Source organism: Euphorbia lathyris, chromosome 1 (genome assembly GCF_963576675.1).
Source record: "Euphorbia lathyris chromosome 1, ddEupLath1.1, whole genome shotgun sequence".
NCBI lineage: Eukaryota > Viridiplantae > Streptophyta > Magnoliopsida > Malpighiales > Euphorbiaceae > Euphorbia > Euphorbia lathyris.
Window position 1 is genome coordinate 77,155,135 of NC_088910.1, and position 22,134 is coordinate 77,177,268.

Here is a 22,134-nt window from a genome sequence, read left to right on the forward strand (position 1 = left end):
TTGTGAGAAGTCAAGATATCGATCTTGAGAAACCTCATGCTGACCAAGAAGAAGAACTGGGTGATCTTGGAGGTCAGTTTGATGCTGAAAAGACAGATAATGTTGAGCTAAGTGAGACAGTTGCTGCTGAGCAAAATCAAACAGTTGATGCTGAGCAAACTGAGAATCCAACTGAGCAAAGTAAGAAGTTGATACTGAGTCCACAACGAAAGACAAAGCTGTGAAAGATCTCAATGCTGACCTTGAGCTGAACTCCTCTTCTGAGTCTCTTGACTCCATTGCTGCCGATCCTTCTCCTCCAACAACTAAAGTCAGCATAGGCAAACGCCTCAAACAAAAGGCTCAAAAATCTCCAGTCATTGATCTTCTGGACGATTCTCCGCTAAGGGAACCAATCTCTGACCTCACCACACTCCAGTTCTAGTTCTTCAACACCGTCGTTGAACCAACTTTGGACCAAATCAAGAAAAAGCAAGCATCTGTTTCTCAAGCTGAGGAACAAGCCGACCCCAAAGCTCCTCAAGGTCCTGTTCCTGCCGAGCAAGTGCTCGAAGTTCCTCCTACTCAAGATAAAGAGTCAGCAAAGGAAAATCCTGCTCAGGTCAGCACTGAACTACCTCAACCCTCTGAAACCAATCAGCTTCAGACTGACTCTGAGCAGGTCAATATCTCTGCCGATCCACCTCTTCCTACTCCTTTATCGCAGAATGATAACCAGTCAGTTCCGTCTGGTAATCTGAATAAAAGCCCAGCTGCTGACCAAGCTGGCACATCTAAGTCTGGATAACACCAAACACCTCCTCCATCTGGTGCTATTCCAATTCCAGCATCTGAACCACAAAATGATGAATCCTATGCTTACTTGCAGGCAACTGAGTCTGGACGAAGAATCATTGACTCAGCTCAAGCTTTACTCCAGGATATTCATCAATCTAATGCCGATGTTGCTGGGTTTGTTAATGTTGAGCCAACACAACTATCTTCTGTCACTGAACTTTTAACTGAAATCAAGGGTCTTAAAGATCTACTGAGTGTCATGACATCCTTTCAATCTCAACAACCCAAGCAAGAATCTATAGTGAAGCTGGCTGAACTCCAGCTGACCATGGTAAATCATATAAACTCTATTCAAGGTCAACTTAATACCTTGTCAGTTGCGAACTCAATCTATGCCACCTCTGCTAAGGTTAATCAGCTTTTCACCCAGCTAACTTCTGAGCTGACCGGAGCTCGTGAATTAATTTCCTCCACCTCCCAGTGTTCCATTCAGCAAATTAGTGAAGTTGTTCGCCTACTCAACTTGAGTAAAGAAGAAATGGACACTGACCAAGCCAAGACAAATGAAATTCTGCAGTACTCTCAAGCCACTTTTAAACATGTCCGACATACCAATGCTCAACACGAGTTCTATGATGCTGCGTTGCTTAAAATGTATCATCAATCTTTTGCTAAGCTGTCAGAATCTATAACGTGGATAGGCAAATCCCAAGAGTATCTCTTAAGTATGCTCAGTGCTAACATTCGGATCCCTGTTGACACTATGGCCGATGGCATGGCAGTCTTCGACGGTCTTCGGAGGAGTACGAGTCAACTCCAAGCATACTCAGCAAAACTGACTCGTGCTGTTCTTCATGGGACATTTACTCCTCCTTCCTCAGATGCTGGCAAAACGGGGGAGAAAGAATGCGCTGTTGGAACTCAACAGAAAATGGGGGAGATGACTCAGTCTGCCGCCGGAACTAGTCAGCAACAAAGAACTGCCAAGGGCAAATGGAAATCCCACCAAGTTCAAGTCAACATGAAAAGATAGATTAGGAATAGTCCTAGACTTGTAACTTTTGGCTTGTTCTATTTTGTGTGCTGACTATCTAATATAAGCATATTTTCCTTTTAAACTGGCTTATCTTATGCTTACTCAATATGATTATGTGCTGATCTGTCTTAAATGAACAAACAAACAAAATTAAAAAGGAACATACTCAATACACATTAGATCTGATACTTCCTTTCATAACTCTGATACCTAAACTGTCTATGTATCAAACTGAGTAAACATATGTTTCAAGCATTGATCTCTTCTGAAAACTGACCTAGGCTCATCTGAATTAGATCTTGGAAGGTCTAGAATTGAACTAAGTCAGTATGCATGTCCTAATTTTACTCGATTAAATCTTAGAAGGTTTAGAGTTAAGTTAAGTCAATAGATGCAACTCTTACGGGGGAGTAACTTCAGAAGTATAAAAAGAATTTCAATCATGGGGAATCTCAATGTTGAATTCCACAATTAAATATTTTGCCAACATCAAAATGGGGGAGTTTGTTGAAACACCTTTCCACATGATTTTGATTTGACAAAATTATTTAAGTTAATCCATGATTAAGGGGCAATTAAATTTAAGTGCTTTGATTTAATTGTACTAATATGTTTGTTCAATGTTGAGTATAAGTATAAATGTAAACAGAAATAAAAATTAAGACAGGACGAAGTCAGCATGAGAACACAGCACAAGCTGAGTGGAGTGCAACTCAGCATAATAGAATAAAAGTCATCTTCAGAACAAATGCTTAAAGATGAAGCTGACCAAAGAATCTGAGTGGAACGCAACTCAGTATCAAAGAAGAGAAGTCTTCCTCTAAACTAAAGCTTTCAGACGAAGCTGACCACGGAAGCTGAGTAAGGGTATAACTCAGAACAAAAGCAACGTCAATAAAGTCAAACTGAGTATTCGTCAGGACAACGCGATTGATCCGTTTGCTAAAAGACAAGATCCGAAAACTGTCTGCACCAATAATAGAAACCTTGGAATTACGCACAGAGTCAATTTCGAGATGCATGGGTCAACTGTCCGTTAGCTAAAAGACGAACTGGCGCTAGAAGACGAACCTGCCGGAATAAGACAAGCCTGACGACTGAGGATTTCAGACGACAGGATTGGCCTGCAATTCTGAATGCTGGCCGAGGGAATGACGCAATAGATCCATTTGAATCCAACGGATACTTCCAGATTCAAATCATTAGAGCTTCAAAATCAACTATAAAGGGACAAGTCCATCACTTGGACTAATAGCCGAAAAACAAAAGAGAAAAATGGTATATACATACAAAGCACATTCAAACAAGAAAAATATCTTACACCAAATTTCTATCTCTGTGTAAAAGCTAGATTGATTTTGTAATCATCTAAAGTGTTCTTCATCTAGAAAGAACAAGTTTGTATCAATTGTAAAAATTGAGAGAGTGGTGCTGAGTACTCGGTTTTAGTACTCAGCGGTAGCGAAATCTCGGTGTTCGGTTATAGCACTTAGTAGGAGTTGAGTAGACAAATAGAGGAAGGTACTCTTGCATATTCAACTGCCTTGTAAACGGTTTGTGCTCTACCTTTAAAGAGCTCGGTATTGGATTGAAAAAGCCCGGAGGCATTCTGGGGACTGGACGTAGGCGGAGAGACCGAACCAGGATAAGTCCGCTGAGTAATTTCTAACTCTCTCTCAATATATATTTATATGTGTTGCTTGATTAAATTGCTCAGGATATAAATTGTAAAAAGCTGACACTGAGTAATCGTGGTGCTGAGTTGGAAGCTGACCTCAAGTGTTAACTCTCAACTCACAAGTAAAATAGTTCTAGTCAGCATCTGACTAAAGTTGTCTTACCTCTCTCGGCCGTGCTGACCTAAACTAAGTTGAGTAAATTAAAGAATTAATTAAGTCAGCATAATTAAGCGAAAAAGTTACATTAGTTCCTAACCCCCCCTCCCCTTTGGAACTAATCACACGGGACCAACAACTTTAAAAGTTAAAGAGGCTAATCAAACGTTTTGGAAATTTAGAAACAAATGATGTATTAAGCGAATATGTTATTATATTTTGGAAAGTTTACAAAATTGGTCCAATGAGGAGGTCCATTTACATATTTAGACCCATTTAGATATATGCTACCAACTAGACTAATTGACTTCCAATAGACCTATAACACACGTATTTCTGTCCAAACCCGTTTGAACTCATTCCTACCTCAACGAAGTGCGAATAACGAATGAAGATTGCAAAGACAAATAACGAACAACAGAGATGGGGGAAATCTGGAAAGAAGCATCGTCAGGAAAAAATGAACTCAAAGGTAAGTCTCCTGAATCTGTGTTGGTTTTAGCATTCTTTATTTCAGATAAGTTATAAGGTTTCACATGGATTGAATGTGTTATGTTTGGTTAGGATTAGTGTTTAATGAATATAATGATGATATTCAGACTCATTTGGGTTGCATATGTGTGATTTCTTGGTTTAGAACTTGTCATCCTAGCTATAGAGTTGTTCTGCGATAGTTTGCATTATATGGTTTTGCATTGCATTTCATAAAATGCGAAGTGATAAACCCATGAACCTAGAACTAAGGATTTGCATATATCCAAATGCGATTATTATGGTGATATGCAAATCTATTTTCAACAAATGAGATTCACGTATATCTAAATGTGATTACTATGATGATATGGGAAGCCTTTTCAACAAAAATGGAGTCGCATGTAGCCAAATATGATACATAAAGCATCGAACGTGATTTGCATTTAGTTTCTGAATCGCATTTTTAGGTAAATGCGAATAGTTTGCTTTCACATTTAGATAAATGCGACACCATAAGGTAAATGCAAATAGTTCCTGTTTTGTCTGAAATGCAAATTGTTTTTATTTCTACGAGTCTAGTTGTTAAGGTAAAAGCGGATATTGATATAAAATCCAAGTATCCTTAGAGCTTGGTTTCAAAAGGTACAATAACTGTAAGAGGTGCCATTGAAAAGATACTTGCAAAGTAAATTGACGCCCTCATAACTAAAGGCTTTCAAAAGAAGATGTTTCAGACATCTTATGGATTTGGATATTGTCGCTTTCTCCGGTGCCATTGTCCATACATTATTAACTAGGGAATTTGAGTATGTTGTATATCTCCATAGAGAAATGTGGTTTTCTATTGGAAGAGTTGAATTGAGATTTAGTGATTGGGAGTACGAGCTAATATCTAGCTTGTGATTTGGTAGTTTAAAGGAAATGACGAAGAGGATAAGAAATCTAAATATAATGGAAATAATCAAGAAATACCGATTGGAGAAATTTGAAGGGTAAATCTCATAACTCACCATGACCTATTTGAAGTGTTCATAAATACTGATTGGAAAGAAGGATAATGGTGAAGCTGTTAGTATTGCGATGTTGTTTTTCGTACAATGTTGTTTGATCACCACCGAGAAATCTCGGTTGGTGAATACATATATTGGATAGTGCTTGCTGATTATCCACCATTGTTTGATGTGTTCATGTGGGAGAGGTGGCTTAGTATGAGACACACTAAACGATGACGAGAAGGTGGCTTCGTAGGTCAAATGAAGTTGAATCAACACCTATAGAAGTGTAAATTCTCTCTTTTAACCTCTCTAGCTTGATTTTTTTTTTTTTGAAATTCGGAGCAACTTCGATTCACCAACTACAGAAGTGTTCTATGACACTTGCAAGTTTTTTCATTGGTCATTCCACGAGATCAAGCAAATAACAATCTCTATGGACATACTTCTAATGAAATGAACAAAATTCATTGTCAAATTCCTATAAGAATCCTATCATAAACACAAACATAGAAAAGGTAGTTCTAGATTGAGTGAAATTGATTGAAAATTCAGTTCGCAATAGTATGTCAATTCGCATTGGAGGAGATATGAATTGCATTTTATGTTTTCTATCGTATTTTTTTTTATAACACGCGAAATAAGCTTCGCATTTTGAAAGACCTGGCTCACATTTTGTAACTTGCGAATCAATATACACATAATTCGTTCGCACTTTAATCACATTTTATAGCAATTTGTTTCGCATATGGCGATTTGTAGACACTCGAACCTTAGGTAAAGTATATCTAACCTGACATTGCAATTGATTATTATGTATTTAAAATGAATATATATAATGTTGAAATCAATGAGAGTTTGGATTGATTTTTGAAAGTGATTTTAAAATAAAGATAGTATGTTGTGTTGTTTGATATATATATATATAATAAGGGTATTTTTGAAAAATATGCAATGAAATAATATATTTTAGTAACATATATATCTAAATAAAAATTAGGGTGCGTATTGTAAAATTGGTGCATATTAGAAAAGAAATGAAAAAGGAGCAAGTAGAGCGGACATTAAATGGAAGGTTGTTGAAGGTTTGGATATAATTAGCGAAAAGAAAGCAATAAGCGTTGTTTGTTTTAGGGTGCGATGGAGAACTTGATGGGTCTGCTCAGAATTCATGTACACAGAGGAGTCAACCTTGCTATTAGAGATGTCCTTACTAGCGATCCTTACGTTGTCGTCAGGATGGGCAAACAGGTCTGCTTTTACTTTATGTTCACTACTAGTCGCTTTTACTTTCCTGATTCCCAATTTCTACTCTGCTTCAACAGATCAGATCATGGTGATCTAGGTTTGTTGACTTTAGAGCTGTTATTGAATTTGATGTTTACAATTCTGCAGAAATTGAAAACCCGAGTGATGAAGAAAACTACGAATCCCGAGTGGAACGAAGACTTGACTCTTTCAATTGATGATCCTAATATTCCAATCAAGATTGTCCGTATCATACTTTTTTTTGTATAGATCTAGATGATGCTTTTTCAATTTTCAATTTTCAAATTTCAAATTTCAAATTTCAAATTTCAATTTGATATACAGGTAGTATATGACAGAGACATGTTCAGCAGAGATGACAAAATGGGAGATGCAGAGATTGATATCCGTCCATTTATTGGGGCTCTAAAAATGCAGCTGGAAGGACTCCCAAGCGGAACCATAATAACTAGAATTCAACCGGACAGAGTAAACTGCTTAGCCGAAGAGAGCCATGTTGTTTGGGTTGATGGTAAGCTTGTTCAGAACGTTGTTCTTCGCCTAAGAAATGTGGAAACAGGTGAAATTGAGCTTAACTTTCAATGGATTCATCTTCCTGGTTCCAGGGGTTTATAATTCTGAATGCATTTTGTACATATTCACTTCAACAATATGCATAATGCCTTAGGATTATGATTTCATCATTTCACATATATGCTACTATATTCGGATGCCTGATTCTTGTTGTCTAATTTCACTGCCTTCTGTTACATATTATATTATGTATGCTTATTGTTTTGGTGGTGTTCAATGGGTGTTATGTTATGGTGTTTTAGATGGGGAGAAGGGGACAAGAGAGTTAAACCCCAATATTGAGGTTATTGATCATGACGGAGTTGCAGTAGCCAAAGGAAAAACAAAAAAACCATGTTCCCATATTCAGCCTCTACCTTTCCACCGTCCACCATGAGCTCATATGTAGACATGTCATTTTAATTAGCAAAAATTTCAAAACTTTAGAGACTTTAATGGTTTCCCCATAATAAAGCTTCAAATGTGTTTTAATGAAGTTGTAATGTATGACGAAGAAGAAGGTGGAGATGAGAGGAGGATAAATAACACCCATACATTGAACTTTACCCATTTTCACATTATGATCACCGAACTTCATTTATTCACAGTATGGCCACTCAATTTTAACTAACTTCTGAAAATGACCGTTAACGATCTTAAAATGAAAATATTCAAGAATTAAAGTTGTTCAGAACGACATTTATCATGAACCCGCATTTTTTACTTTTAAAAATCACATTTTTTTGGAGCTTTCTTTCTCTAAAAATTCAGTTTCTCTCTTCTAACCAAACAACACCTACATGGCCCCAAAACAAAAATTTTCAAGAATTAAAGTTGCTTAGAATATTATTAACGCTTTGGATTTTTTATTTTTAGCCGCCAACAGTCGTTTTGAAGCATCGAGTGGCAACTGGTGTTAAAAAATGTGAAGTTCCATGATGTGAAAATGGGTAAAGTTTAGTGGCAATGGGTGTAATTTATCCAATGAGAGGAGAGAAGGGATATATATATATATATCTAAATTAATTGTCTTTGAAAAATTCAAAAGGTGTAAAAAAAATTATTTACAAAATTGCTTCTTGCCACATCAACAATCTTATGGTGTTAGACTTTAACTTTAATTTTGCTAACCGGGCAAATCACATAGTTATTTTTTAAGTTATATATTACATGGTAAATATAAGAGTGTTTTTTTGTTTTTTTAATTAACCCTTAAATCAAACATAATGGTAAATACCACGTGAACAACCCCAATTATGGTATTAAATTTTGAATAGTTTCTTCATATTATTGGTTAAAAGTCTCCAATTGAGGATTTCGTACTTCTTAACAAGAATTGAATAACAGAATGAGAGCAAACGTTTACAGTAGTAACAAGAAGAGAATGAAAGAAAACGTTTACAGTAGAGAGAAGATGAAAAGATATCGAAGAAAGAGATCTGATGTGTTTACAAATTGAAAAAGTTAGTATTTATATACTGATACTAAAGACTCTTAAATACCTAATCCTCAAGCTACCCAAACTAATCTATTCCTTAAGATAGCCATAATGACTATAACCTTAACTCCTATTACGTACTTGAAACGACTGCGTTTTGAACATGAAAACGCATCGTTTATATACTTTGTTACCCTCCCTCAAGCTGGAGTGTAAATACTATGAACTCCAATACCTAATCCTCAAGCTACCCAAACTAATCTATTCCTTAAGATAGCCATAATGACTATAACCTTAATTCCTATTACGTACTTGAAACGACTGCGTTTTGAACATGAAAATGCATCGTTTATATACTTTGTTACCCCCCCCCCCCCCTCAAGCTGGAGTGTAAATACTATGAACTCCAAGCTTGCACAAAACTCTTTGAAAAGGATGTATTGGTAAAGCCTTTGTAAAAGTATCTGCCAATTGATGAAGAGTGCTGACAGGAAGAGGACGAACTAACCCAGCTTGCAACTTCTCTCTGACAAAGTGGCAATCAAGTTCGATGTGTTTTGTCCTCTCATGAAATGTAGAATTTGTGGTTAAATAGAGTGCAGATTGATTATCACAAAAAAAGGAACTGCTTCAGGATGAGGAAGCTTTAGAGCTTGTAATAAGTAAAATAACCATTGTATCTCTGCAGTTGTGCTAGCCATGGCACGATACTCTGCTTCAGTAGAGGAGCGAGAAACTGTGGCTTGTTTCTTACTTTTCCAAGAAATAAGTGAGTCCCCCAAAAATATGCAGAAACCAGTAATGGACCTTCTTGTATCTTTACATGTAGCCCAGTCAGCATCCAAAAAAGCTCTCAATCGAAGAGATGCCTGTGCCGAATAGAAAAGACCCTTTCCAGGATCAGCCTTGATGTACCTGAGCACCCTATAAGCAGCTTGCAAATGAATGGAGGTTGGTTTAGCAAGAAATTGACTCAAGCAATTTACTGCAAAAACAATGTCAGGATGAGTATTAGTCAAATAAACTAGTCTACCAATAAGTCTCCTATATACTGTCGGATCTAATAATGGAAGGCCTTCTTCCTTGGATAGTCTAACAATAGGATCCATAGGAGTGGAACACGGTTTTGAAGCAAGGTGGCCAGCATCTTCTAACAATTCAAGGGCATATTTTCGTTGAGAAATATTAAGACCCATAGAAGTTCTAGCAATCTCAAAGCCTAAAAAATATTTTATTGTACCAAGATCTTTAATTTTAAATTCTGCATCCATAGATGCTTTAATAAAATTAAGCTCATGGATATCATCACCTGTTAAAATAATGTCATCGACATAAATTAACAAAATGGGTAATTTTTTATTAGTATGCTTAATGAACATAGAATGATCACTAGAACATTGCACATAGTTATGAACAAGTAAAAAGGAAGACAATCGAGCAAACCACTGCCTACTGGCTTGCTTTAATCCATAGAGGGATTTTTTAAGCTTACAAACAAGACTAGGTTTAGGTAAATGCAACCCTAAAGGTGGTTCCATATAAACATCTTCTACCAAATCTCCATGGAGAAAGGCATTATTAACATCACATTGGAGCAAGGGCCAGTTCTTAATAGCTGCAAGGGCAAGTATCAATCTAACAGTGGTTAGCTTAACTACAGGGGAAAACGTATCAAGGTAATCAATACCTTCTACTTGAGTGTATCCTTTTGCTACTAATTGAGCCTTATACCTCTCTAAATTACCATCACTTCTAAGTTTGACTTTCCAAACCCATCTATTGCCTATTTTCTCTTTTCCTGTTGGTAATTCAGTTAAAATCCATGTCTTATTCTGATCTAAAGCTTTTAATTCCTGAGCCATAGCATGTTTCCAACAATCAAACTTAATAGCTTCCTTATAGGATTTTGGTTCAGGAATAATTGACAAGTTCAAGACATAACTTCTATGATCCAAAGATAACCTATTATAAGTTAAAACATTGGAGATAGAATGTACTGCATTACCGGAAGAAAATGGTAAAAGACTCAACTGATTACAATGATAATCCTTCAAATAAGTTGGAACAGGCTTAGTTCTACTGGACTTCCTAACATGAAAATTAGAATCAGTAGGAACCAAAGTAGGCAAAGACGTAATATTCTTAGTATTAGACAAAGAATTATCCAGAATAGAATTATCAGACAAAGAAGAAGGAACGAAAGTACCTGATTCATTAAAGTGAGAATTCTGTTGATCAACAGACGAAAGTACCTGATTGTCATTTTCCATGGACTGAGCAGGAACAATAGTTTCATTGACTGGGAGATTTGGAGTTGTATGATCATTATTAAAACTCTCCAGATCATCATAGCACAAACTATTGAGAAAATCTATATTTAATTATTGAAAACCTTCATTGCCTGCATAGTTAGTACCGGTAATATATGGAAAAACATGTTCAAGAAATTGAACATCCCTAGAAACCGTGTAAGTTTGAGTAACCAGACTATATACCTTAAATCCCTTAGTATTTGGTTTAAAACCCATGAAAACACACGGAACAGCTCGAGAATCAAATTTGGTTTTTCATGGTTTAAAATTCACAATATAAACCAAACTACCAAAAATCTTAAGGTTATCATACCGTGGTTGTGTATTGTGCAATTTATCAAATGGAGTCTTATTACTAAGAATAGGAGTGGGCATAATGTTGATTAAATAAGCCGCATGTAAAATACAGTCACCCCAAAAAGAAATAGGGAGACCAGCTTGAAACCGCAAAGACCTAGCAACACTCAACAAATGTTGATGTTTACGTTCAAAAACACTATTCTGTTGAGGGGTATAAGGGCAAGATAACTGATGAACAATACCCTTATTCTTACACAACTCTATAAACTGTAATTCAGGAGCATTGTCACTCCTTATACTCTTAATGGCAACCTTAAAATGAACCCAAACATAATTATAGAACCCTTCTATACATCCTTGGGCTTGGCACTTATTTTTTAGTAAGTAAATCCATGTAAACCTACTATAGTCATCAATTACAGTGAGGAAATATTTACATCCCGCATTGGAAGGGGTGGAAAAAGGTCCCCAAATATCTAAATGGACCAAATCAAAAATAGCACTAGAAACAGAGTCACTAACAGGAAAAGATAACCTTTTCATTTTAGAAAGTGGACAGACAAAGCAATCTGTGCAATCATCACTTTTATTAACAAAAGAAGGTAACTTTGAAATCAAATGCAGTTTTGAAAAAGGGAAACACCCTAAGCGATAGTGCCACAATTCTTTATCACAAAAAGACTTATTACTAGGCTTAGTTACAATATGTATATTGGATAGCATAGGAGAACACGAAACATGCATAGCATGGGGAAGAACATATAAGCCATTGATGTAGTTAGCTGAACCAATCATCTGCTGATGAGCAATGTCATGTATCTGGCACAGATTAGCAGTAAATAGACACTGAGCATTTGAGTGTTCGGCTAACTTACTAACACTTATAAGATTTAATGTGAAAGTAGGAATATAAAAGACGTTATACAATTTAAGATTAGGATTAACCCTAATAGTGCCTATTTTATGAACAACAATACTGTGATTATTAGGCAACTTAACAACAAGATTAGTAACATCTTGTATAAAATAAAAAAGATCAAGCCTATTCACAATGTGATCAGTGGCTCCACTGTCCAAAATCCAACTATATGAAACGTTTTGATTATGACGCAATTCAAACCAAACATTTCCTATAAAAGAGGAATAGGATAAAGTACCTGAATGATGGGAAACAGAAGGAATGGACGATTGAGACGGTCCTGGTGGCAATGAATGAGATAGAGAAGATCCTGATGCAGATGGAACATTGGTATTGGCAACAACATTGCTTATAACAGAAGAAGGTATGTCATCTAGCATATGAAGAAGACGATTATACTGGTTCTTAGTTAAGGTAATAGCCCCGGAAACTTGAACCTGCATAGGTAAAGGTTGCTGGAAAGACCCTGTATTCTCAGAATTGTAGCCCTCAATATTAGCAACGTTACCATAAGAAGTATCAGCTCCTCCCTTCTTCTTAGTGAATTTGAAATCCACAGGAAATCCATGCTTTCGATAGCACTGATCAACTGTATGACCAGGCTTATCACAGAAACTGCACTTTGGACCTTTCTTCTTATTATCATAAAACTGCCTCTTAGCAAGATTAACAGATGATTCTATACCAATAACACTATTATGCCCAGAGAGTTGACGTTCTTGCTGAAGAATCATGGACAATACAGTAGTGATATCAGGTAAGGGCTTTGTGAGGAAAATCTGAGACCGAGCATTAGAATAATCTTGATTCAAACCTTTAAGAAATCGAATAACTATGTCCTTATCATGATGATTCTTGGCCTGAGTTAGAAACTTAGCACATGTACATAAAGGATTACAGGCACACAAAGACAATGGTCTATAATTTTGTAACTCCTCCCATAAAGTCAATTGTTTCGTATAGAAATCTGTTACAGATAAAGATCCCTGTGCAAAACTAAACAACTCTTCTTGTAATTCAGAGATTTTGAGAGAATCACCTTGAGAAAAACGCTGATGAAGATTTACACAAACATCTCTAGCAGATTCAAAGAAGTTAACACTGGAAGCAATAGAGGGCGTAACAGATCGAGTAATCCACTGGAAGACCATAGTATTACAGCGATCCCAAGCCGGACGGTTGATATTCGTAGGAATTGGAGTTGACAACGATCCATCGATGAACGCCAATTTATTTTTAGCACGAAGAGCACGTCTGAAATCGCGACTCCAAGAGTGATAATTGCTTCCGTCAAGCAACTGTCCAACCAACACAAGGCTCGGATTTTCACCGGGATGCAGATAATAAAAGCTAGCGGGATTGAGAGAAAGATCAGGAGGAGGAAGATTCGTGCGAACACCTTCTCCGTTTTGAGGATTTCCTTCCGTAGACATTTCTAGGGTTTCAGATCTTCGATTAATTTGGTAAACAGAAAATTAATGGAGATGAATTGAAATTCAGAATAATAAAAAAAAACACAGATCCTGAAAGAAAGATTCACAAAAATAATTCGTGAAAAAGAGCAAAGAATTCCAGAACTTTGAAACAAGGCTGGAAGAAAAGATTGAATTGAACGAGTCACGCCAAGCGTATCAGCTCTGATACCATAACAAGAATTGAATAACAGAATGAGAGCAAACGTTTACAGTAGTAACAAGAAGAGAATGAAAGAAAACGTTTACAGTAGAGAGAAGATGAAAAGATATCGAAGAAAGAGATCTGATGTGTTTACAAATTGAAAAAGTTCGTCTTTATATACTGATACTAAAGACTCTTAAATACCTAATCCTCAAGCTACCCAAACTAATCTATTCCTCAAGATAGCCATAATGACTATAATCTTACTTCCTATTACGTACTTGAAACGACTGCGTTTTGAATATGAAAACGCATCATTTATATACTTTGTTACTTCTAATAATTTCTTCTTGGATGAAGCCAGATACACAGTAAAAAAATATATTGATAATGGAGAATAACTTTTTTTTACTTTATTATAATCATTATTTATTTTAATTTATTCATGAACACGTTTACACATGAAATTAATGACATAATTTTTACCAAGTTCCAAATAATAGAAGAAACATATTGTTTATTTAAATAGGCAATATTTTTGTGTTTTTTTAATTTATTTATGAAAATACTTATTAGATGAAAACAGTACAAGTATAACAAGAAAATAGTAAGAAGTAAAACTTCACACAAGTATAGATTAAAAGCCAATACAAAATCCACAAAGAAAAAAAAAATACAAAGAGCAAAAAAAAAAGTTGTAAAAGGTAAAAAAATACAAGCGAATTATAAATCATATACTTCTTATAAATTCAAATCCGTAGAAAAGTAGTTGCAATCAAATCTTCATCATTTAGATTCTTATAGAGACTTGATACAATTCAAAAGGATAAAAAGATCGTTAAAATATATGAACACCAACTAAAAAGAAAATAACAACAAAGAAAAACACTTTAAATGTAGGAAATCAAATCCGGTGGGAGGAGGAAAAAGGAAACTTCCTTCTTCCTCTTCAAAGTAGATCCGTAAAATAGGATACTTAAAATGTAGGGCCGTTCCTGATCTTTTAGAGGCCCGGGACGAGATGATAAACTTGGGTCTCTTCTATATACATTCTAATTTATTTATTTTAAGTCAGACCACGCACAAAATAGTACAATCTTAAACCTTACGTTTATCAGTTGATATAGTTTCAAGCTTAATTGACGAAAATGAGATTTTTTATGTGTAATTTCATGTTTTAGCCTCGCTCCATCCAACCTCTAGTGTTCCGATCACTCAACATGGTTTGAAATTGCACATTTCGTGTTAATGAAAAAAAGAACTATTTTTTCACCAATTGGACTTGAAATTGCACCAACTCGTAAACATTATGTTTAAGAACATAGAAGCTAAAGTTACTCTTCTTCAAAAATCATAATGTTAAATTATACTTTAAGGTTTAAAAGATAAACAATTATTTTTGATCTTTTTATATAAGTAGGTTAAAATTATAAAATATTTATAGATATATAAAAAAAAGAAATATCCAATCTATATTTTTAATGTTGCTACAAAATCCACCAATAAAGTAGAAAAACAAGAAAAAAGTAAAAAATAAAATAAAGTAAAAGGTAAAAACAATAATGTGTTCATGTATGTATATAAATACATACATACCAAATAAAATCTTGAATTAACTTCAAACTAAACAGGTTTCTTGCTCTGAAGAGTTTTCTCGTCTCTTCTTCTGAAGTGGCCGTATATCGGCGTTTTTAACTTAGGGCAAATCGCATCACCACACGGTGTTTCCACCACCCCAATTACACGAACCCGACATCAAAAACCCTATTCCTCCAAAACCCTATTCCTCCAATCCGGCCAGCAATGGACAAATCGAAAAACATAATCGAAGATTATGCGAGGCTCTGTATTAACGATGACAGCTTCTCCGGAATAACTCTCGGTGACGAGGTTTTACACCCAGCGGCAACAAAACCTTCCCTATTTATCATCGGACAGTTTCAGACCAGCAAAGCCATTAACTTTGATAGTATGTGTAATACGTTAGCCTCCATATGGAAGCCGGTGAAAGGCGTTACGGTAACAGAGGTAGGTGTTGAAGGTCGATTTTTGTTCCAATTTTTTCATGAACTAGATGTGATCCGAGTCCTGGACGACGGTCCTTGGACTTTCAACCAGAATGTACTCATTATTAAAAGATTAGGGCTTCAGGAACAGGCAGCCACCTGCGACTTACACCAGCTGATTATCTGGGTACAATTATCTGATCTCCATGTAGGCTTCCAAACTGAACCTGTCTGTAAAATTTTGGGAGATTACATTGGCTCATATATCGGCTCCGACCCGAAAAACTTTACTGGTCTAAGGAGGAATTACCTGAGGATCAAAGTATCACTAGATATTCGTCTTCCTATTGCCAGGGGTTAGAAGGTTCGACGTAGCACCAAAGACTGGATTTGGATAAACTTCAAGTGCGAACGGTTGCCCAGCTTCTGTTTCTATTGTGGAATTATAGGGCACGCCAACAAGTTATGCAATTCCCTTTTCGACAATCCTAACTGCCCAACTGACAGACAATTTGGTACCTTCCTACATGTTACAATAAGACGACCAGGACAGAACATAGGGGTACAATGGCTCCGAGACCCAGGGGAACCCGCTGTAGAGGATATTAATCACCAAGCCCAAGATATTCCGCTCACCAACATATCTCACCATCCTAATCAGCATGAGACACATCCGGAAAATAGAACAACCAAGAAGGGGTTGCAAGAACATCAGACAGGTCTAAAGTCACACATAAAGGCCAAGGAATTAAGGGGACTCGATACGGTGGACAGCACAGGCTTCATTATCGATCCAAAACGTCCCAGAATGGAGGAAGATACCAACATGCTGAATGAATCGACAATCCGGTTGCTAAACGGTTTTGAGGCGGGTTCTGATCAACAGAACCGCCCGGTAGCATGAGTCTCTTAAGCTAGAACTGTCGTGGGATGGGCAATCCATGAACAGTTAATATTCTGAAGGACCTCATCCAGGTCCACAAGCCCGCGATCATCTTTCTTATGGAATTAATGATAAAAAAGCAGAAAGTTATTGATATTGGTAAGAAGCTCGGTTTCTCAGAATGCTTTGTAGTTGAAGGTCATGGTTATGGAGGAGGTTTGGCGCTTATGTGGAAAACCCATGTGAATATTAACATTATATCATCATCACTCCACTTCATCAACGGGTTAGTATCTATCCCAAATCTCGCATCGTGGTATCTTACAGGTTTTTATGGGTGTCCAGAAAGACACGGGAGGAGGGAATCTTGGAATTACCTTAGATCTTTGTCAGCTGGCAATAATTCGGCTTGGTGTTGCATTAGAGATTTCAACGACTTGTTGAACTCTTCAGAAAAGAGGGGCGGTCGACCTCATCCTAACTAGCTGATTGAAGGTTTTCAGGAGGTGTTAACCGATTGTAACCTATCCTCGATACAGATGCAAGGATTCCCATTTACCTGGGAAGTGAGCAGAGGCACATCTCGATGGATTCAAGAATGTTTGGACCACGCACTTGTGAATAGCGAGTGGAGATCATCTTTCAACACCTCTAAGTTGAGCAATATTATTACGGCAACATCAGACCACTCAGCTCTTTTTCTAGAATTTAAAATTTGGCAAAAAGCACCACGCATCATGAGGTTCAGATTCGAGAACTCGTGCCTACGCGAGGCAAATTGTTCGGCGGTAATACGGAACGCGTGGGAGGTATAATCACCGTTAACTGTCAGTACGAAGCTGTAGAATTGTACACTTGTGCTGCAGCAGTGGAGTTCGAATTTGGACAACAACTTTAAGACGTCTATTACAGAAGCACGAAGATAGATGAAGGTCTACAGGAATAGTGTTGATGTTTTCGGTTCTAATCAATTTCAAAAGGCTTCAGAACTCTATGTCAAATTACTATAGCAGCAAGACACCTTCTGGCGACAAAGAGCCAAGCTTTTTTGGCTGAAAGACAGGGACAACAATACTCGCTATTTTCATGACCATGCCTCAGCCAAAAAGAAATTTAACAGTTTCAAGGAACTCAGGAATGCGTAAGGGGACTGGTGTGGATGGGAGACGGGTTTTGAGGACATCCTAGTGAACTATTTTACTGACATCTTCACCAACCAAGGTAACGATGACAACGATCATATCAATGGTGAGAAGTAGGTTTCAACAGGAGCAAAACGATATTCTCATGCAGCCTTTTCAAGAGGAAGATGTCAAAGCTGCCTATTTCTCAATGCATCCGGATAAAAGCCCGGGTTCAGACGGGCTAAATCCAACTTTTTATTAGAGGTTTTGGGACATCATTGGAAACGACATCAGCTGTGCCTGCCTAAATATTTTGCACTCAAATTCTCTACCTCCACATCTTAACGAGACGGTAATTGTGCTAATCCCAAAGAAACCAAATGTTGAGCTAGTGACAGATACCTGCACTATTGCGCTCTACAACGTTATATTCAAAATAGTCTCCAAGATGCTAGCTTCTAAACTTAAACAGGTTCTTCCGTCGGTCATCTCTAATCACCAAAGTTCTTTTTGACAGGAAGACCCATAACAGATAACATCCTTGTGGCTTACGAAGCTATTCATAAACTTCACAATATGAGACAAGGTTCTTGGGGGACTGGGGCTCTGAAACTGGATATGAGCAAGGCATATGATCGTGTTGAGTGGGGATTTCTCAGGAATATGTTATCAGTTCTAAATATGCATCCTACTTGGATAAACTGGCTTATGATGTGTGACAACCGTCTCCTATCATATCTCACATGATGGCAAGGAACTGGGGTCAATTATTCCAACTAGAGGTCTAAGACAAGGGGACCCCCTATCACCATTTTTATTTCTCATTTGTGCGGAAGGGCTTTCATCAGCAATAACAGCTCAGGAACGAATGGGGAACATCCATGGAATCTAAGTGGCAAGCAATGCTCCCAGTATCTCCCACCTTTTCTTTGCAGATGACTGTCTACTCTTTTTTCGAGCCTCACTACAGGAGGCAGCAGTGCTACAGCTTTGTCTGAAGAATTATGAGAGAGCATCCAGTCAATGTTTGAACTTTCAGAAGTCAGCCATCTTATTTAGCAAAAACACCAAGGCCGACTGTAGGGCTGATGTGTTCCAAGAGCTTCAGGTTACGGAGGTGGACGACCTCGGCAGTTATCTAGGAGCACCAACGTCAGTTGGGAGAAGCAAGAGTAGCTGTTTCAGCTTTATTAAAGATCGCATATGGGCTAGGGTAAATAACTAGAAAGAGAAATTTGTCTCTGGTTCAAGTAAGGAGGTGTTGATAAAAGCAGTTCTCCAGTCAATCCCAACCTTCGTAATGAGTATCTTTGAAGTCCCAATTACTCTTTGTGATGACATCCACAAATTCCTCAACAAGTTCTGGTGGTCTTCTTCTATGGACGGGGCAGGGTCTGGGATTCATTGGAAGTGGTGGGAGGACTTATGCTACCCAAAATCGAGGGCGGACTCGGGTTCAGGAATCTACACTGGTTTAACCTTGCCCGACTAACAAAACAGAGATGGAGAATATTGTCAAAGCCAGATTCACTCGTATCCCAAGTTCTAAAAGTTCGGTACTTCCCTAATACTCATTTTCTTCAAGCACTGATTGGTCACAATCCGTCACTCACTTGGCGAGGAATAATGGCGGGGAGGGAACTATTAAAGCAGGGGTTAATCAACAAAATTGGGGATGGATGAGCTACATTGATATGGAACAGCCCCTGGCTACCGGATATTACATCTCCTTCTCCAACGAGTTCCCCTATTTCGATTGGAAGCTCTGATTTGGTTTGTAATCTCCTCGACATGAACGGGAATTGGATACGGGAACGGATTGACTCTTCCTTCAACGCCCGTGACAGAGCATTAATTTACTCCATTCCACGCCGGAACAGGTCAGGTGCAGACTCTTTAAGCTGGTTACTGGAGAATTCTGGTGAATACACGATAAGGAGCGGATATCACCTTGCAGCTAACTCTTTCTCTCAAACGCAGCAAAATCTTCAATGGCAGTTAGTGTGGAATGTTCAGGTCGCACCCAAGGTTAAAAACTTTTTATGGCGTCTGATGGCGGGATGCTTACCGACATTATCCAACCTAGCTAGGAGACATAGTGTTCATCCCAACATTTGTCCGGTGTGCAACGAATACGACGAAACCCCTTTACACATCCTAGCAAAGTGCAGCACAACTTCTCAGGGTTGGGAGATTTATTTTCAGAACACCAGGATGAATGGTATCAACAGTATTGAAGAGTGGCTTCAATCGGTTCTTACATTGGCTACCAATAGCGCAAATAGTGAGATCGCCTACATTCTGTGGAGTCTATGGCGACATAGGAACGACAAAGACAATCGACTCCTCCTACCTCGGTCTATCCTGGCTGCTGCTCTCTCTGTGTATACGGAATGGAAAGAAGCCAGAGCTCAGAATTTCGGTTCAATTCAGCAAAATCCAACACATATTGTTGCATGGTCTAGACCCCCGGATGGGCTGCTGTACTATAACATTGATGCTGGTATATCCCTCGATTGCGGTTACTGCTCCTATGGTTTTCTCATTCGGGATTCTACTGGTGATTGTGTGCTCGCAAAGATGGGAGCGCTTCATGGAAATTTTGGCCCACAAATTGCGGAGGCTATGGCGATCAATGAGGCCTTGAGCTGGATCAAATACCATTACCCCAGAGTTCGTGTACAGGTTCAATCAGATTGTCTTGTTGTGGTCAAGGCAATTCAGAATGGAATAGATGGATCCTCTTACTTTGTCGATATTATTTCCGATTACATTCTTTTATTAAGAGATTTAGAGCAATGATCTATCTCTTTTATTAAACGATCAGCGAACATGGCAGCTCATGCTCTTGCAAAGGCGATCAGTTCATTGTCTGTTCGTGGTGAGTGGGCATGTCCACCACCATTTCTTAGCAATATTCTTTCATTCGATCTTAATTAATAAAAATATGGATTATTTCAAAAAAAAAAAATACATACATACTATATAAATATATATATTTTTTGGGACTCTCATTGATATCGGCTTAGAGTGGACCCCCTTAATTCAAAATCCATAGTTAGCCCTGCTGAATATATATCCATACTTGTCATGGTAATCTCAAATCTTTGTATATAAGATTCGGTTAATCTTAATAGTGTCGAATACCCACAAAATCTAAAATCATTATCGTTTCAGCCTATATCCCATATACTAATTAATGCTTAATTTTTGAAATTCACTCATGTAGATAAAATAAATAATATGAACCTTTTTTTCACTCATAAGCAATCTAACTTTATCAAGCTCGGTCTTGACCTTTTATAGGTCTTCACGAAATAATAAATTTGAGTTTTTTTATACACATTCTAAAATTTTAACACATAGAGAGAATAAAGATAAAATTTAAGGAAAGAAAAATATGAATTTGAATAAGAAATTTTATCAGTTATTTTAAATCTTAGAAATTAAAGCAAAGGAGACGAAGTGGAAGCAAAATTTTGCAAATTGCTTTCAAAATCTGGTATTGCTTTCAATTTTTAGGATAAAGTCTAAATATGCCCATACCATTCGGATGGAAGTGGAGATTTACCCTTAACTTAGGAAATGGTAAAATGTTGCCCCGAATATTTTCAAACAGGATAAATTTTGCCCTTACCTGACAGAAAATTTAAATAGACTAGTTTGTCCGTTATTTGAGCGTCACATTGGACTATCCAAACAAGGTTGTCAGTAAATTGAAACAGTTTCGTAATTTTTTATCCTCACCCGGGATAAAGCCTCGGAGGTTCCCCGAGAAGTGCGAAAGGGGCAAGCCAAAACCTAGAGCAAATTCCCGTTATCAGGTCGTTAGTAACGTGTTAATAAAGTAATAAATATTTTATGCAGTTTTTTGTGATTAATTTATACATTGCAAACTTAAAATTTGATATTTTAGCGGGTTGTTTTTTTTGTAAATATTTTCAACACTGTAAATATTTTAGACAATTGCTATTTAGAATGTAAGATAAACAGTTAAATAGTAAAATAGATTATGGTAAACTATTATGTTCAAAATGTTAGAGGTGTACTTCCCAAAAATAATATGAGCAAATTTAGACCATCTCTATAAAAAAAAGTTGGAATTGATATCCTTTTAGTTGAGACCCTAGTGATCTTTAATTCACCCCTCAAGTCCAGCGGGGAAGGCTATGCAAAATAGGAATTGACAATAATAACTATATAACTATATATAGTATACTATTCTATCCGTTTCACAATATTTATCTTTTTAGAGAATTTTTTTATTCCATAATACATTACATTTTGATTCAATCCATACCTATTAATTAATTTTTATCAAATATATCCCTGTTTAAATTGCTTTTTCATTTTAAAAATAAATAAAATTTAATTAATTGATGCAATTATATTAATGATAATAAAAAAAATTCAGTAAAAATTATTTACATTTCATAATTTATATATCTTAACTTTAAAACACATAATATAATAATATTTAATGGAACTTTAAAAAGTATATTTAATGGAACAGAAAAAGAGTTACTATTTAATGGGCTTAAGGTCCAAATAGTTAAACTATATATATATATATATATTTTATTGAAATGGAAAAATAAAA

The 22,134-nt window shown here is 36.8% G+C and overlaps 1 protein-coding gene across 1 annotated transcript; it reads left to right on the forward strand.

The window, feature by feature from the left end:
- The first annotated feature begins 6,140 nt into the window (after window positions 1-6,140).
- LOC136202659 (protein C2-DOMAIN ABA-RELATED 4-like) lies at window positions 6,141-7,173 on the forward strand. The gene is made up of 3 exons (XM_065993423.1): window positions 6,141-6,365; window positions 6,510-6,605; window positions 6,708-7,173. Exons 1-3 carry the CDS (start codon window positions 6,255-6,257, stop codon window positions 6,996-6,998), a joined length of 498 nt encoding a protein of 165 aa, XP_065849495.1. The 5' UTR covers window positions 6,141-6,254; the 3' UTR covers window positions 6,999-7,173.
- Window positions 7,174-22,134: the final 14,961 nt, after the last annotated feature.

Excerpts from the sequence above, each read along its gene's own strand:
- LOC136202659 (XM_065993423.1), top strand. The coding sequence starts at position 6,255 with ATGGAGAACTTGATGGGTCTGCTCAGAATTCATGTACACAGAGGAGTC. Across the intron at positions 6,366-6,509 it reads TCGTCAGGATGGGCAAACAG|AAATTGAAAACCCGAGTGAT; the intron begins GTCTGCTTTTAC and ends ACAATTCTGCAG. Across the intron at positions 6,606-6,707 it reads CTAATATTCCAATCAAGATT|GTAGTATATGACAGAGACAT; the intron begins GTCCGTATCATA and ends TTTGATATACAG.